Source organism: Astyanax mexicanus, chromosome 21 (genome assembly GCF_023375975.1).
Source record: "Astyanax mexicanus isolate ESR-SI-001 chromosome 21, AstMex3_surface, whole genome shotgun sequence".
Taxonomy (NCBI): domain Eukaryota; kingdom Metazoa; phylum Chordata; class Actinopteri; order Characiformes; family Acestrorhamphidae; genus Astyanax; species Astyanax mexicanus.
The window spans coordinates 20,162,461-20,177,777 of record NC_064428.1 but is presented as its reverse complement, the minus strand read 5'-3'; the positions used below and the strand labels follow the sequence as shown (position 1 = coordinate 20,177,777).

Genomic DNA, 15,317 nt, shown 5'->3' with positions numbered 1-15,317 from the left:
GGTTGTAAGGTGACAAAATGTGGAAAAGTTCAAGGAGTATGAATGCATTTTATAGACTTTTTACAACCAAATGTATGAAGAGTTAGAAGTGCAATATAATAAAAAACAACAGTCTCTATATAGTGTATAGTTATATAGTATATAGTTTATATAGTAGTCTTAAATAACAATGCTGCTTTTTCTAACCAGAGTTACATTACTCTGCCCTGATAAGCAAGATACATGCTGCCCTTTTGCTGAGTCTCAGTTTGTCGCCAAGCCCTCACTTTGGTGGGACATGAGTGAGAACCTCCGTATTGGCAGAGTCTCCAGCACTGAGCTGAATGGAACAAAACAAGACTTTGTAACGTGAAACGTGAACAGGCGAGCGGATCTGACATGACGACCCTCAGGTAGGATTCACCAGCATGCATATAAATGGACTGAAATTGTTCAAAAAGCCAAGCAAACAAATGCGTGGCTTATTCAAAAACAGACGGAGGCATATCTTTTAACCATATCAGCTTTTTATTTATTTTTTTCATGCCATCTGATTTTGCAGTCACTTCATGTCTGCAGCTTTGGGACTATTAGGCAAAAGAAACATAATATGGTGGGAGCTGCCTGAGAGCCATGAAAGAAAGACACTGTAAAAGAAACTGTCTTTTACCTGAGCAACAAGTGGGCATTTGTTTGGGAAACAGGATTGAGACAGCACAAGGTAGATGGGTGGGTCGAGGTGGGTATTGGGTTGGGTACATTTTGTTTTTACACGATCATGTAGCTATGTGGGAAACTGTCATGATATGTATAGTGGTGCTTAAAAGGTTGTGAACCCTATTTCTGCATAGATTTTTACCTGAAGTCTTAAAAGTAGATAAGGAGAAGCAAAACAAATAATATTCAAATAAAGAATTTATGTATTAAGGAAAATGATCCAATATTACAGCTAATTTGGAGGAGAAAGGAAAGGGTCAGGTGTTTTTAGTCAACAAAATGAAGTCTGATCTTCACAACATGTGTTTGTAAATGTTTATTTTGGTGCAAACAAAGGTGAAACATGGTGGTGGTAGTAGTATCATGATTTGGGTCTATTTTACTACATCAGGTCCAGGACGGTTTGCCATTATTGGTGAAACAATAAAGTCTGAATTATACCAGCAAATTTTTAAGAAAACGTAGGTCATGCAGCAAGACAACAAAATAATGGTTAAAGAAGAATAAAGTTAATATTTGGAAATGGCCAAGTTGAAGTCTTGACCTTAATTCAGTACAGATATTGTGGAAGGACCTGAATCATCAAACAGTTCATGTGTGGAAACTCACCATCATAACAGAGCTGAAGCTGATTTGTATAGAGGAATGGGTTAAAATTGCTTCAAGCCAATGTGCAGGTAACAAAGAGTTACCGGAAATGTTTAACAGTTTGCAGTTATTACTGAACAATGGGATAGCACCAGATGCGTCACTCACAGTTATGTAATAGATCATCATTTTCCTCAACAAACAGTTGACCAAGTCTAATACTCCGATCTCATTCTTTTGAGTTTTAGGACTTCTGTAAATATTTTAATTTAAGTTTAACACAAGATGTTTGCAGAAACATAGAAACTTCGAAGGGGTTATCAATCTTTCAAGCAGCACTGTAGGCTAAAGAAAAAAATTAAGGATGCTTTTTTTTTTTTTTTAATTAGCTTTTAATCTGTGTACCTTTCTGAAAACATCCCTTTTGTTCAGTTCAACTTGCCAAGAGTCCTGGAAGCTCTGAATTTCTGGGAAAAAAAAGAATAAAATAGGTATAAAATGTTCACTTTGATATGATCTACCGTCTCCTCACGTATCCAAAAAGTCTGTAAACATGAACATGGGGACATGCAGTCTCCGCCTCTGCGCTGATGTCACGTAGGTGAGCCTCCAAATTCAGGTGCTTTTCGGCAGGCGTGCAGATCTATAGATGGGCGTCCCAAGCGCCTAAATCAGCAGGAGACTTACTTCATCACTTGCCATCTCGTCATCATGGAGATAATCCGCTTCCTTTCGGTGTGAGGTATGATACGAAATTAATTGCCAGTCCCCCGTGCCAATATTTTTTTTCTCTGTTTTTTTCTCTCGTTATAGCGCTAATAATCTGTTGGGAACGGCATGGGGTGTAATCTCTGTTTAATTTTTAATGATATAAAAAAGAAACGCCCGCTAACAACAGAACTACGTATTACAGTAGAAAAAATATAGTTGAGATATAGTCCAAGCGGTCAGCATCGGAAAATACGCAGCTTCCTGCAAAAATTATATTTTTATTTTTTTACCAATAGGAAATAATTCTTCAGCTGTTTGCTCGGCTTCAAACGCTGCTGTCCGTCAGAGGAAAGCATTAAGAAGCATCTATTGTATAGCAAACAGAGCCCTATTATACTGTACCATACTGCTTCTCCCGTTATTCATGCTGTACAGACGTACCGGACACCTCTGTAATTTTAATGAACTAATAACTAATCTAAAAATATTTTAAAATATTCCAGCTTTTCTGACAAAAAACCCAGAATAGTACCGGATGAGTGGCAGGTCCCATTTATTTTATTCAGCCGACTTACCATAAAAAGAGAGCTCCTTCAAATAGTCGGAAGAAGTTGATAACATTCTATTCAAGACGTGACTGATTTGTAAGGTTCATTGTGATTCATTTTATATAGCCGACTGTCTTCTTTTACACAGCAAATCACCTTTCTTTCCCGTCTATTCTCTCGCCAATAAAATCTCATTGAACTTTATATCACTATAAAAATGCCTGAGGAATAATTTACCATGACGTCCTTTTTTAATTACTTTAACTTATATATTTTATTGTTGTCAGTTTAAGTTGTCAACTTTTCACTCAGTTTGTTGTAAGTTTAGGTGTAATTTTGAAGAAATCAAACAAACTTATTTCTGTAAATTATGGCTTTAAATATACTTTACTACAGTACTAGTCAAAAGTTTAGACCCCTTTTCATTGAATATTTTTAAATTGTAGGTTAATACTGAAGACATCAAAACTATGAAACTATAAATGAACACTTAAAATGTATTTGTTTACTGCATAATTCAAAGTCTTATTGTTTTGATGTCATTAATATTAACCTGCAATGTATAAAATAATAGAAATAAAGAATGAGGAGAGGTGGATCCAAACACTTGACTGGCACTGTATTTCACAAATGGATAGTGTATGGACCATGTGGGCTTAAACCACTCTCTCTCTCTCTCTCTCTCTCTCTCTCGCTTATACCAGCCAATACTAATAATTCATTCAGTATTTGGCATCATCCAATACACCTTTTTCCACCTTTAGACTTATAAACGATTATCTCATTCTTTATCACATACTTTATTGTCCATTAAATTTACATTAAATGGAAAATAGGGTGATGTCTAGCAGCACAAGGCGTCTGTGAGCTGATGTTTCAGAACCGAGTCGCTGCACTTTCCTACGAGTGCACTGTGATGCTAATCGGCAATGCTGCTCAACAGCAGTTTAAAGTCTTCACCCTCCTTGTTTTGTGGCATCACTAGTGATATACAGCTAAATGGCAACTAAATAGGTGGGGCAGTTGGCTTAGCTAAATTGGGAGAGAAAAAAAGAAGAGGGAGTCTCTGCCTCGCCTTTTTATAGAGGTGATCCACACTCTTGTCAGTGAGTGTCCCCAAATATAATACAATATAGTATTCTACTTCTTTTGCTATTGTTAATATGCAGGGCAGCCATCTTGGATTCTGAGCAGGAAATCTAGGCATTCTACTTGAAATTTCTTACTGCAACTTGGAAATTCTGCCATCTAAGTTCAAATAATGAAATTTGCATTGCTATGCTGAAATAAAAAGTACTATTTAGTCAAATGAATAGATCCAGTACTAAACTAGCCATGAAGACAAGAAATACAGTAAACAGTTAATTTAATTTTATTTCACTGAAAGGGCAGCTTTAAACTAAAATTGTTGTTTAGATAATACTAAGAATATGTCTTTTGTTTCTTCCCAGAAGGTCTAATCCAGCAGAAGCACCAGAATGAGCTGGGGTACACTGTACACCCAGTTGGTTGGAGTTAATCGCCACTCCACCAGCCTTGGCAAGATCTGGCTGTCCGTCCTCTTCATCTTCCGGGTCACCATCCTGGTAGTGGCTGCCGAAACTGTCTGGGGTGACGAGCAGTCCGACTTTGTGTGCAACACCTTGCAGCCTGGCTGCGAGAACGTCTGCTATGACCACTTCTTCCCTATCTCACACGTACGCCTCTGGTGCCTGCAGCTGATATTTGCCTCAACTCCAGCGCTACTGGTGGCCATGTACGTCGCCTACCGTAACCATGAAGACAAGCGAGGAATCCTGCAGGGTGAGAAAAGGTCAAAGGCCAAGCAGGAAGAAGACCTGGAGAGTCTGAAAAAGAGAAGACTGCCCATTGCCGGCCCACTGTGGTGGATCTACGCCATAAGCCTGGTCTTCCGCTTACTGTTTGAGGTGGTGTTCGTTTATGCCATGTACGCCATTTACGACGGTTTCTGGCTTCCCAGGTTGGTTCGCTGTGAGGTGTCGCCATGTCCCAATGAGGTGGACTGCTTTGTGTCAAGACCCACCGAGAAAACCGTCTTCACTGTCTTCATGGCAGCATCTTCTGGAGCATGCATGGTGCTGAATGTGGCGGAGCTGGCCTACCTTGTAGCTAAAGGTGCAACACAGTGCATGAGGATGAATGCTGGGAAGGGCCGTGCAAATCTCACAGGTAAAGACAAAGGCCTGCTGCAGAACAAGAAGAATGAAATACTGCTGTCTTCATCATCTTCAGTGTCATCCACTTGCAAAGCAGTGTAGGAGCAGTGTCCTGTGTATTGACTTCCGTTTCCGTTCTTTTGTCTTGCTTTTTTTTTTTTTTTTTTCAAATTTTATGGCACCAAACACCACTAAACAAGCCTTTGCTCAGTATTCTGCAACTCATGCTAAATGTTACTCGTTCAAGAAGCTCTAGTGACATCTAGTGGCAAAGCCCACAGTTCCTGCCTGAGATGCTTAGAATCTGGGTTAGAACAATCTACAGTGTGTTATAACATACTAAATACATCCATAGGCTAAGCATGCCTATGTATTATTAAAATATTACTATGAAAATAACTTGCTTTATGTGGTCAACAACTAACATTTAGAATACAATACTGAATGTGAATCCTGTAAAACCAACAGTATCTGCTAATGCTTGGGATTAGGAGGGTGGTGGTACACTGTTAAAAGTATAAGTTCCTTAAGGAACCTTTAGGTGTTCTTCAATCTGAAGTTTCTCAAAGAACATATACTTTTAACAGTCACTGTCATGAGTACTATACACAAGTACTATATTATCACTGAATCCAACTGTGAAAAAGAAAAAAATTATATATTACAGGCTTTCACTGTATTTACCTTGCTTCACAGAATACATAAAATGTTATTACAACGTATGTAATAGTCTATAAACTGCTAAATATATAGTGCCTTAAAATGAGCCATTAAGATTTATAAGTATATTTTGTAAGTGACTGGATTGTAACCCTTAACCAGTGTTTAATTCACCATGCCTTAATGCCTTAGTGCCTTAATCCTTCTTTTAGGGCCCTATGATTTCCGTGATGCAGAGAACCCTGAAATAAAAACGCCTGTCAGATATGAAGACAAAAATGTGACAACAAAGAAAAAAAAAGTAGGGATTTCCTGGGGCCCTTTTATTTTTAGTAATCCATTTTGTTTTTGCTTTTTGTGTTTACAATATTAGGTATTTAATGCCTAAATCATTTGTTAATAGGTGGTTAAAATGTGGTCAATCTGCATATACTAATTCAGTTGGATAAAGCATAGTGTGTGTGTGCTTTTGTAATTTGTAGATGTTTATTTAGAGAATCACACATAATTGATGATGAATAACCTAATTAGTTCAATGTACAGATGTTCTGATGCATTTTATTTCAATATCTTTCGCTACTGGTTGTTACTTTAAATACTATGAAAACAATAAATACATTAAGAAAAAATACATAAAACATTTTAGTCGAAGTTTCTTTACTTTTGTTATTTTTACTTTAATATACAAGGTGTTTGTCAGTTAGTTTTAGAACCTGACATTCTATGACAGGTAAAAGAGAAAGCAAAGTGTGAAAAGTGCTTATGTCATTTTCATTTTACAACAAACACTTTGTTGTGAAATTAATTCATTTTTAAATGAAGTGATGGGAAAAAGTGTAATAAACTTTTGTAAAACACTTTGACATCCAATCATATATCATCTTTTTTTTATTTCTCCCTCCTGTTTAATAGAATCCATGAATGTAACAAGCTATTTAGAAGGTTGGTGATGAATTTGGGCAGCAGACAGGGGCGTGGCATGAACTCGGGCAGAGTAGCAGCTCTATGAATGCACTCATGCATAGTCACCCAATGTGACAGTCGGGATGGCTTGGAACGGGAGGCAGCTGCGCTTCGCTGAAGCCCATCTCCAAGTTCAAATCTCCCCAATAAACTAGCTGGCCTTGACTCCACCACGCGGAGAAGACTGTGCTGGGGGGAAGTTTGGTTGGCTGATTTCAAAGGACATTGGTAAGCTGACAAAGCTCCTGGGATTTGGGGAGTGGGAGGAGAGGGGAGGGCTTTTACAACCCTTTTGGGCTCTGTAGGATGTCCTCAATACATAGCGTTATGGCCGCCCAGATATCGATTGAAAAGGAAAAAAAAAAACATTTAATAGAAGATAAGATGAAGGCCAGGTTCGAAAAAGGCAAAGAGTACATACAGCAAAAGTAAGTTCGATGTGGCAGCGGCTGAAGTTTTACTACTTTTTTCCAAGTTTCCAAGTTTTGGATGTGAACATCTGGGAGATGTTTTAGTTTTAGTTTAGTTAAGTTATTTGCCTACCACTGTTGATAAACCATTCAGTGTGGCACACAGATCAGACAATAAGCCTGTAACAATGGCAATGATGCGTCAATAGATTGTGCCAGCAGGCACAAAGAAAATCTGGCACCTTCTTTATTGTGAGATTGACAGACAGTTTGTCATCGCGTCAAAATTTCAAAAGAGTAAACATGTATTATATTGTTCATTCAATGTCATAGACTCATTAATTTCACTTATTAGATTGAGTACACACTGTATATACTGTATACTTACTCAAATCGTATGTATTTTAACTAACTCTCTACTTTATTTAAATACAAGGCAAATTATTAACTAAAATATGATAACTTTTAATATTAGAATTATTAGTAGAAATAGTACAGTATATTGGAACAGTACGATTTTATTACTCATTTACTTTAAAAATTAAAAAGTAGATATTTTTGTTATTTTTACTGCATGCTTTATCTTGTCCAAATGACATCAATTTCTAACTTTCTGATGAGACCAGCATTTATAAAGATTAAAGATTATATAGATTTAGAAACATTTTTACATCATTATAGATATAACATTGTGTTTTTCATACTTCATCTTTACCAGTTTCAGATCTCATAATGCTTTATTGTTCCATCTTCAAGAGATAAATTATAACTTTTAATTAATTGTATAGATCAAATGCTGTTAGAGCTGTTGATATGCCCAAACTTATGAGTCACTCTCATAACTACACAGTTACACAATTGTTTAAGTATTAATTATCACATTTTTATTAATTTTAGAATAAAAAAAACAGGCCCTAAAATAGAACCCTGCAGGATTCCATCAAATGTGCTAAACCAATCGACATTGCCAAATATCAATAATAGGTACAAGTACCTCAGTCTTTTTTAATATTACAGCAGTAGCTGAGATCTGAGGGGGAAAGCCTACTCACTGACCTGTAACTACACTTAAAGCAGTTTAAAGCAGTTACTGTATTGTTATGCCGAATATACAGTTTATATTCGCATTGCAGTCCATAATATGACACTACTGTTTTTCACCAACAGGTGTATATATTTCAAGCCCTAGTCGATGGATTTATTACTCACAAAACAGCATTGTAGTGAGTTGCCTTTTTCTGCAATTTTGCTTCTATGGTGTGCAGTGATGTGAGTAGTGTGCACTAACAATCAATATGAGGAAGCCTACTTAATCAAACAAAGAGACTAGTCTTTTCTGCTTGTGTTGAATTGAATAGATGATTAATTAGGCTAGTACAATCAGGCTATTAAGCAAAACAATGTTTGATAAGAGGCATTTCGTTTCCCCTTGTTGTGAACCTAGTGTATGTAAATGTTTGCCTAAAGACAAAGTTACACATGTTCAGATTTATTATATTTTATGCCGAGCTAGACTGCAGTCCTCCGATTAAAGTGTTCTGACCGTGACACAAATCCGCTATATTTTAGATACACTTGACAGTTCTATAAACACGTACATGCTAAGGCTCAGAATGAAGACCTAACACCTTCAGTAGTCTGGCTCATCGATGCAGTGTGCCGAGCAATGATGGCACGTGTAGATATTGTAATTCCAGGAACGGTGAGCTGTTGGGGCCTAATCTCATTAGCATGTGGAATCTTGCACCTTATAGATAACACTATACTCAGCAAATAGGTGATATTACTGCTAATCTGTCATATTTTGTGAAATTTCTCAAGTATTTATCAGAATCTCCAGCGCACATGACCAAAAACCTTTTTTGCTGCCAAATAATTCTGTTAATTAAATTAGTTGATGACGTGGGGGAAAAAGGAGTATGGCAGAAAAAAAATTGTTTATTTTGGACAGAATATAGAATATATTGAGTAGTACATTGCTGTCCATTAAAAAACAAGTATCTAGAAAACAGCAACTTTACAGGAGAGAGAACAAAAACTTCTAAACTTTCAATAAAAGTCAGTGTATGAACAGTTTATTTCAGGTCATGTTGTAGTATTTTGCAGTAACTGAAAATCAACAAAAATGGAAATACTTGTTTTTCATTAGACACCGATGATATGAGCAGCTTAGAACAAGGCAAAAGTGTTTTTTATAGTAGTTTGTCCAAACCAATTAGTGTTGGCCTACATACATACTCATCAAGTCCCTGGGAACACATTTTGAAAATTTTGTTTAATATTAAACCTGGGTGTTGTGTATGGAGAGGAAAAAATTTGTAAAAAATCACTACAGTAAAAACTGTAAAATAAAATACAAACAATGCGTGAGTTTGCGTTCAAACACTAAGGTGTGGAAAACATGCCAAAATGAGTAACATAAGTAAAAGATTTATTACATTGATTTCATTTTACTTGATATCCTTACAGGAAAAAAAACATTATATATGTGGATTAGTAAAAAAGGAAAAAAGGAAAAATGCGAGCGAGAGTGTAAAATGGCTACAGGAGTCCTCTACAGACACAAAACTCACACGGGTTGCCAGATTGTCACACAATGGCGAGTATTTCACTGTAGCTAATCAATGTATATTTGCGCTTCAGAATCCAAAATGCCTGTTTCTGCCACGACAGTGGTGGTGAAAATTTGCCTTGCTATGCTTAGCAACCTTACTGAAGTTCAGTGATCACATGCTCAGCAGAAAAATAGCCAGCTCACCCACTTTCATGGCTGCAGCACACAGTTTGCATACTGTTGTGTGGAAATAGGACCTGGGGAAAGGCAGTGGGCATATTTACAAACTACAACACACACAGATTTCTGTCACTTACCACACGGTTCAAATAAGAAAATACTGGCTCTGCTGACAAGAGCTTTTTAAGCGTCTTACAATGGGCTAAAATCTACGGTAAGTCAGAGCCAGTCAGTGAGTCAATTCAGGGATACATATCAATAAAAGACCTTTATGGTGAGTAGACCTTTACCTTTATAAAGGGGTTATAAATGGTTTACAATTAGTTTATTAATGGTTACTTATTAGGTTGTAAATGCCTTAAAAATCATTAACAATCATTTATAACACATATGTAAAAAGGGCAACAATGACCTGTTGTTTGCCAAATAGTGAACCCACAGCCATCTATATTATGACCTTTCTACGTATGTGTTATAACTGATTATTAATGATTTTTAAGGCATTTACAACCTAATTAGTAACCATTAATAAACTAATTGTAAACCATTTATAAACTCTCTTTAAAGGTAGTCTTATTTTAAAGTGGTATCGAGATTTCATATGCACTAGTGAATGCTTGATACTGCAGTACCATCAATGGTAATTCAAATACACCATAGCTACATCACAGAACAAATGCAGTCTATACTACAAGCAATTTAAAGGACGTAACTTGTGCCCTTTGCAGCCCCCGTTTCCCCAGGAAAAAAAAAGAAACAGCACTACAAAAAAGGCTAACTTCTGTAAAGAAATAAAATAGGCATCACGTCACCATGTCACCAAAGAATTGTTAGATTGTTACATGTGTGTGACACACGGACTACTTATATGGAGTCTTCATAGAACAGTGCTACCAAGGGCTGGCCTACCCCGACTGTGTCTCTTGGGCACATGAGTTTTTCAGGGCTTGTTTTTGGTGGTCAAACCATGTAAAAACAATGTAAGCAGTCATTTTGGCATGTTATCTGCAGTTATTATAGCAAAGTAATGCATTGTGTGCATTGCACATATTCTATTTCCCAAATAATAATTTTTGGTTGGTAGAACGTTTAGTCTGAAAGTTACAGTTATCGTTTTTAGAACGTTTAGTCAGTCAAACTGTCTGGACAGTCTTAAAAAAATGTATTTAACATTTTTAAACATTCTGGTAACGTCACTGCAATGTGACTCTTGTCAGTGTTGGAATATTTAGTTTTGGGAATGGTATTTTTCACGTTTCCATTGTGTTAGTATTTGTCTAGCTGGGAATCTTATGTGAGAAATGTTCTAATAATGTTGTGATGCAAACCATTATTATTTCACATTTTCAGAATGTTCCCGGAACATTATTTCTGTAACATTATGGGATAACCTTCCTGGAACCTTTTCAAAATATCTCTAAACTTTTTTATGGCGTTCTCTGTTAGCTGAGAAGGTCTAGTTTGGATAAAACCCAGATTTCTTTGACATAACTACACACACTTGCATTTTGGCATAGGGTACGCTCCGACGCGTAGGCTACGCCGTAGGTTCGACACAGAAGTATGTATTTGCCTTTGCTCTACATTGAGTAGAATTTGTTTAGATGTTTATTGGACTTAGGTGAGAATATTCATAATTATGCAGTACTTTGAACATTGACACTGGGTGCCCTGGAGAGCCAGAATAACTTAATTAGAAACACAACTCAGATTTAGGTTCCCAGGGGTTGATGTAAATATGTTAGTCACATTTAGAATAAATAGGGATTTAGGCATCACACAGTAGCACTTTATAAGACTTTTAGAGAGTAAGACTTTTACAAATATTCAATGTGATTCTTCCTGTAATCCAGTCATTTCATAATTTCAACACACTTCCATTCTTTTACTTTCTGATTGACCTCGGACTGTATTTTTCCTTAGGCTAGAAAACGTAAAGCATGGGTGACTGGAGCTTTCTGGGGAGGCTGTTGGAAAATGCACAGGAACACTCAACGGTCATTGGGAAAGTCTGGTTGACAGTCCTCTTCATCTTCAGGATCCTGGTTTTGGGTGCTGCTGCAGAGGAAGTGTGGGGGGACGAGCAGTCAGACTTTACGTGTAACACGCAGCAGCCTGGTTGTGAGAATGTATGCTATGATGAGGCCTTCCCAATCTCACACATTCGCTTCTGGGTGCTACAGATCATCTTTGTGTCCACACCTACTCTCATTTACCTGGGCCATGTACTTCACATTGTCCGGATGGAGGAAAAACGCAAGGAGAAAGAGGAGGAACTGCGCAAGGCCAGTAGATTTCAGGAAGAGAAAGATCTCTACAGGAATGGGGGCGCAGGAGGAGCAGGCGATGGAGGCGGTGGCAGTGGCAAAAAAGAGAAGCCTCCAATACGAGATGAGCATGGCAAAATCCGGATCAGAGGTGCTCTCCTGCGCACCTACATTTTCAATATTATTTTCAAAACTCTGTTTGAAGTGGGGTTCATCTTGGGCCAGTATTTCCTTTATGGGTTCCAACTTAGGCCCCTTTACAAATGTGCAAGGTGGCCCTGCCCAAACACAGTGGACTGCTTTATCTCCAGGCCCACAGAAAAGACTATTTTTATTATATTTATGCTTGTGGTGGCTTGTGTGTCTCTTGTGCTGAACCTTTTAGAAATCTATCATCTGGGATGGAAAAAAGTCAAGCAGGGTGTGACCAACAAGTTTGTGCCAGAGCATGAATCTCTACCCTACAACGCTAATGAACCTGGAAGGGTTGATGATGTCACAATCCTCCCTGTGGTCAGCTCATCTCCACCTGTCTTTAACCAGCCTCCCAACTATGCAGATATGGCCATTTTGGGAAGCAATGCAATCCAGCCCTCAACAACCTTAGCTCTAGTACCCACAGCTGAGGCAGAGTGCAAGGCTGATCCACTTAATGATGTTCCTCAATCCTTCCTATACAACAGCAATTACAACAGCAACAACTACCATCTGACAATGGAGCAAAACTGGGCTAACAAGATGGCTGAGTTACAGAAAAATGAAACGAAGCCCCCAAATTCAAGCCTTACTTCCTCATCGTCCTGCTCCTCCTTAAGCAACCACTTGGAAAGCAGAGATTCCGTTCGCCCTTCCTCTATCTGCACTGCTGATTTTCTCAGTGATGGGAGAAGTGAACCAGACATTGGGCCTGTTTTTACCACCACCACTGCAGAGATGCATCAACCGCCTGTTACAATGACTGATATTTGTCATTTGAGCAGAGCCAGCAAAATAGGCAGCATCAGGGCTAGACCTGACGACTTGGCAGTCTAGTCGAGCCTATCAGTACATTGAAGATAAAATTCAGGACTTTAATGGGAGGGTGCTGCAACTGTCAAGTCCTGTCTAACAAATCTAGTACCAGCACATGACCCAAGCATCACAAACGGTGCAAAACCCCTCGTGAACACGTTTACGAGCATGATGAAGGAAAAGCAAACTGACCCTGTTTAAAATAAAAGAGGGAAAGCTTTTAGCTTGTTAATTCTATTTCAGTTTTTGGCAAAGTTTGGCAGAGGTATGCACTTTCATTTTTGTAACACATGTTTGAGCTCCACCATTCTGTGCCTTGGTGTGTCAGTGTCACTACACTTTTACTCGACGTCTGTCCAGCTGTTATGGCCTATATCTGACCCTCTGTAAATCCACAAAAGACCAAAAAAAAAAAAAAACTAATGAGGAGCATATTCACTGTGAGATGTCATTAACAGACTCGGATTAGCAAACATGAAGTTGAGCTGAGCCTACAGAATATGCAAGCTAGGGTGCTGTAGCTCTGTCATATAACTGGGAAGTGTGTGCCTGACATGCCAGAGTCATGTTATGATTGTCCTTAAGAATATGCAGTATTTGCTATTATTGCAGTTTCATCAGGGGTAAATAGATATAAATATCATAACTAAACAATATGTGTACATATATACAGTATATAAATACAATCATATGAATAACTATGAATATAACTGGTTGCAGTGTGATTGCAGCATAGAGGCCTTTCTTGTAAGCAGCAATAATACTCGAGATTTATCCTGTAAATAGAGGCTCATGTGTGAATATAGCTGTGGCAGAGATAATGCTATAGTACTATTGCTAGATAGAGTGAGTAGTTAGAAAAGGTTTGAGGCAAGATTTGAGGCATTGATAGTATTTGTCTTTGTATTTAGGCAATTTGAAGAATATTGTGATAAGATTTTGAGAATTTCCCTGTAACTATAAATTCCTGCCAGTTTTTAAACAAAAATGGCTCAATCCACAAAATTATCTTTCTCACTGACCTCCCTTTAGTTTACTTTTCCAGTTATTTTGTTTTTACATTGAGGAGGTGGTTTTACATGGGAAGCAGTTTTAGCCTAAAATGACACCAGTAATATAAGCTGTGACTTAAATGTTAGAGATCAGCTATAAAATATTTACTATTGATATCAGATCTACAGATTAATAATGCTATTCTGATCAGTTACATTGCCAGGACAATATATATGCATATTGTAATTTTGACTAGTTGTATGTTACCATATCAGTTGCAGATATGTACAATTACTTTCTCTCTAGTTATTGTTGAAAAATACAATTCCAGTAATTGTAATAAATTGTAAATAAATTAATTTAATTATAATCTACAGTTGTTTTAAATATCAATAATATTATATTACTAGTAAAAATACAAATTACACATACATTATGTTACAGAAATCTAACATTGCACATATCTGAAATGCACATTACAACTACTTTAAAACAAATGAAAGATATCTTGAATTAGCATTTATGCTAGTCTGTACATTTGATAATATTGTAAATGGCAAGCATTTCTAAGCATATATCGTAAATGATGAAGAACTGCATTAAAGAAATATGTAATTTGAGTTAGGACTTATATCACAGTTGTCATTTAAGACTAAAACAGCTTCCCCTAGTTTTAAGCTTATTATTTGACGAATTTTGTTCGTGTTAAAAACCAACTCACTCGTGAGTGGTCTGTTGGCCTTAAGCTGCATTGATTTGAAACCCCCTGTTAATGTGTGAAAAAGTCTATAGAGACACTTTGCAAGGTATTAATGCTCTTTCCTCTTATTTGTTAAGTGCAATCTTTAGGTGTGGGGATTATGAGCTGAAAACAGGACTGTAAATGTGAGTTTTTGCTGAGATATGATTTTCATTATGCTGCTGTGCTACAATTTAGGCTGTCCTCTTTGCTACTAAATTACTAGTGGCTAGAGTCATGCTAAAACGCTTATGTATGATGTTCAAATGACCCAAAGATTAGAAGAAATGAAGAGATTACTAATTTACCTGCTTATCAGCAGACATGTTTAATTTCAAAATATATAACTGATAGATTCCATGCTAAGACGTCTTGTCCTTGTGGTAAAGTGCAATTTTTATTTAAAATAAATGTATTTAATAAACATGGCAAAAACATACAAAAATATTATTTCATGAAGTTTACATGAAGGTTACTAAATCAACTTTATTTTGCATTTTTCCTGCAGTTACCTAAATGCTACTTTTTTGACTGTTCTGAACACATCTCAGCCATAACATTTTAGTTGTTTAATGGATAAGATGCTGATTAAATATTCTTCAACACAGAGTAGCTGGATTAAATCAAAAGCTGGAAAACATAATTTTTTTTTTAAATGACCTACAATAAACAGTTTTTACTTGTTGGAATAAAATGATGATATTTTGTACATATAGGCAAATTAGCTCATGAAGATATTAAATGTTACGACATTATATTATATTTGCATGAGGGATCTCCGCCAAAGAAATCTGGAAAACATTTTATTAATAAAGGGATA

At 36.9% G+C, this 15,317-nt stretch overlaps 2 protein-coding genes across 2 annotated transcripts; both read left to right on the top strand.

The window, feature by feature from the left end:
• Positions 1-3,971: 3,971 nt before the first annotated feature.
• LOC103035666 (gap junction beta-2 protein-like) lies at positions 3,972-5,947 on the top strand. The gene has a single exon (XM_022674389.2). The coding sequence runs from the start codon at positions 4,022-4,024 to the stop codon at positions 4,820-4,822; it is 801 nt and encodes a 266-aa protein (XP_022530110.1). The 5' UTR covers positions 3,972-4,021; the 3' UTR covers positions 4,823-5,947.
• A 466-nt stretch (positions 5,948-6,413) lies between these two features.
• Positions 6,414-14,946, top strand: LOC103025817 (gap junction alpha-3 protein-like). Its single transcript, XM_022674834.2, has 3 exons — positions 6,414-6,571; positions 7,921-7,976; positions 11,411-14,946. The coding sequence occupies exon 3, from the start codon at positions 11,428-11,430 to the stop codon at positions 12,784-12,786; it is 1,359 nt and encodes a 452-aa protein (XP_022530555.1). The 5' UTR covers positions 6,414-6,571; positions 7,921-7,976; positions 11,411-11,427; the 3' UTR covers positions 12,787-14,946.
• The last annotated feature ends 371 nt before the right edge of the window (positions 14,947-15,317 follow it).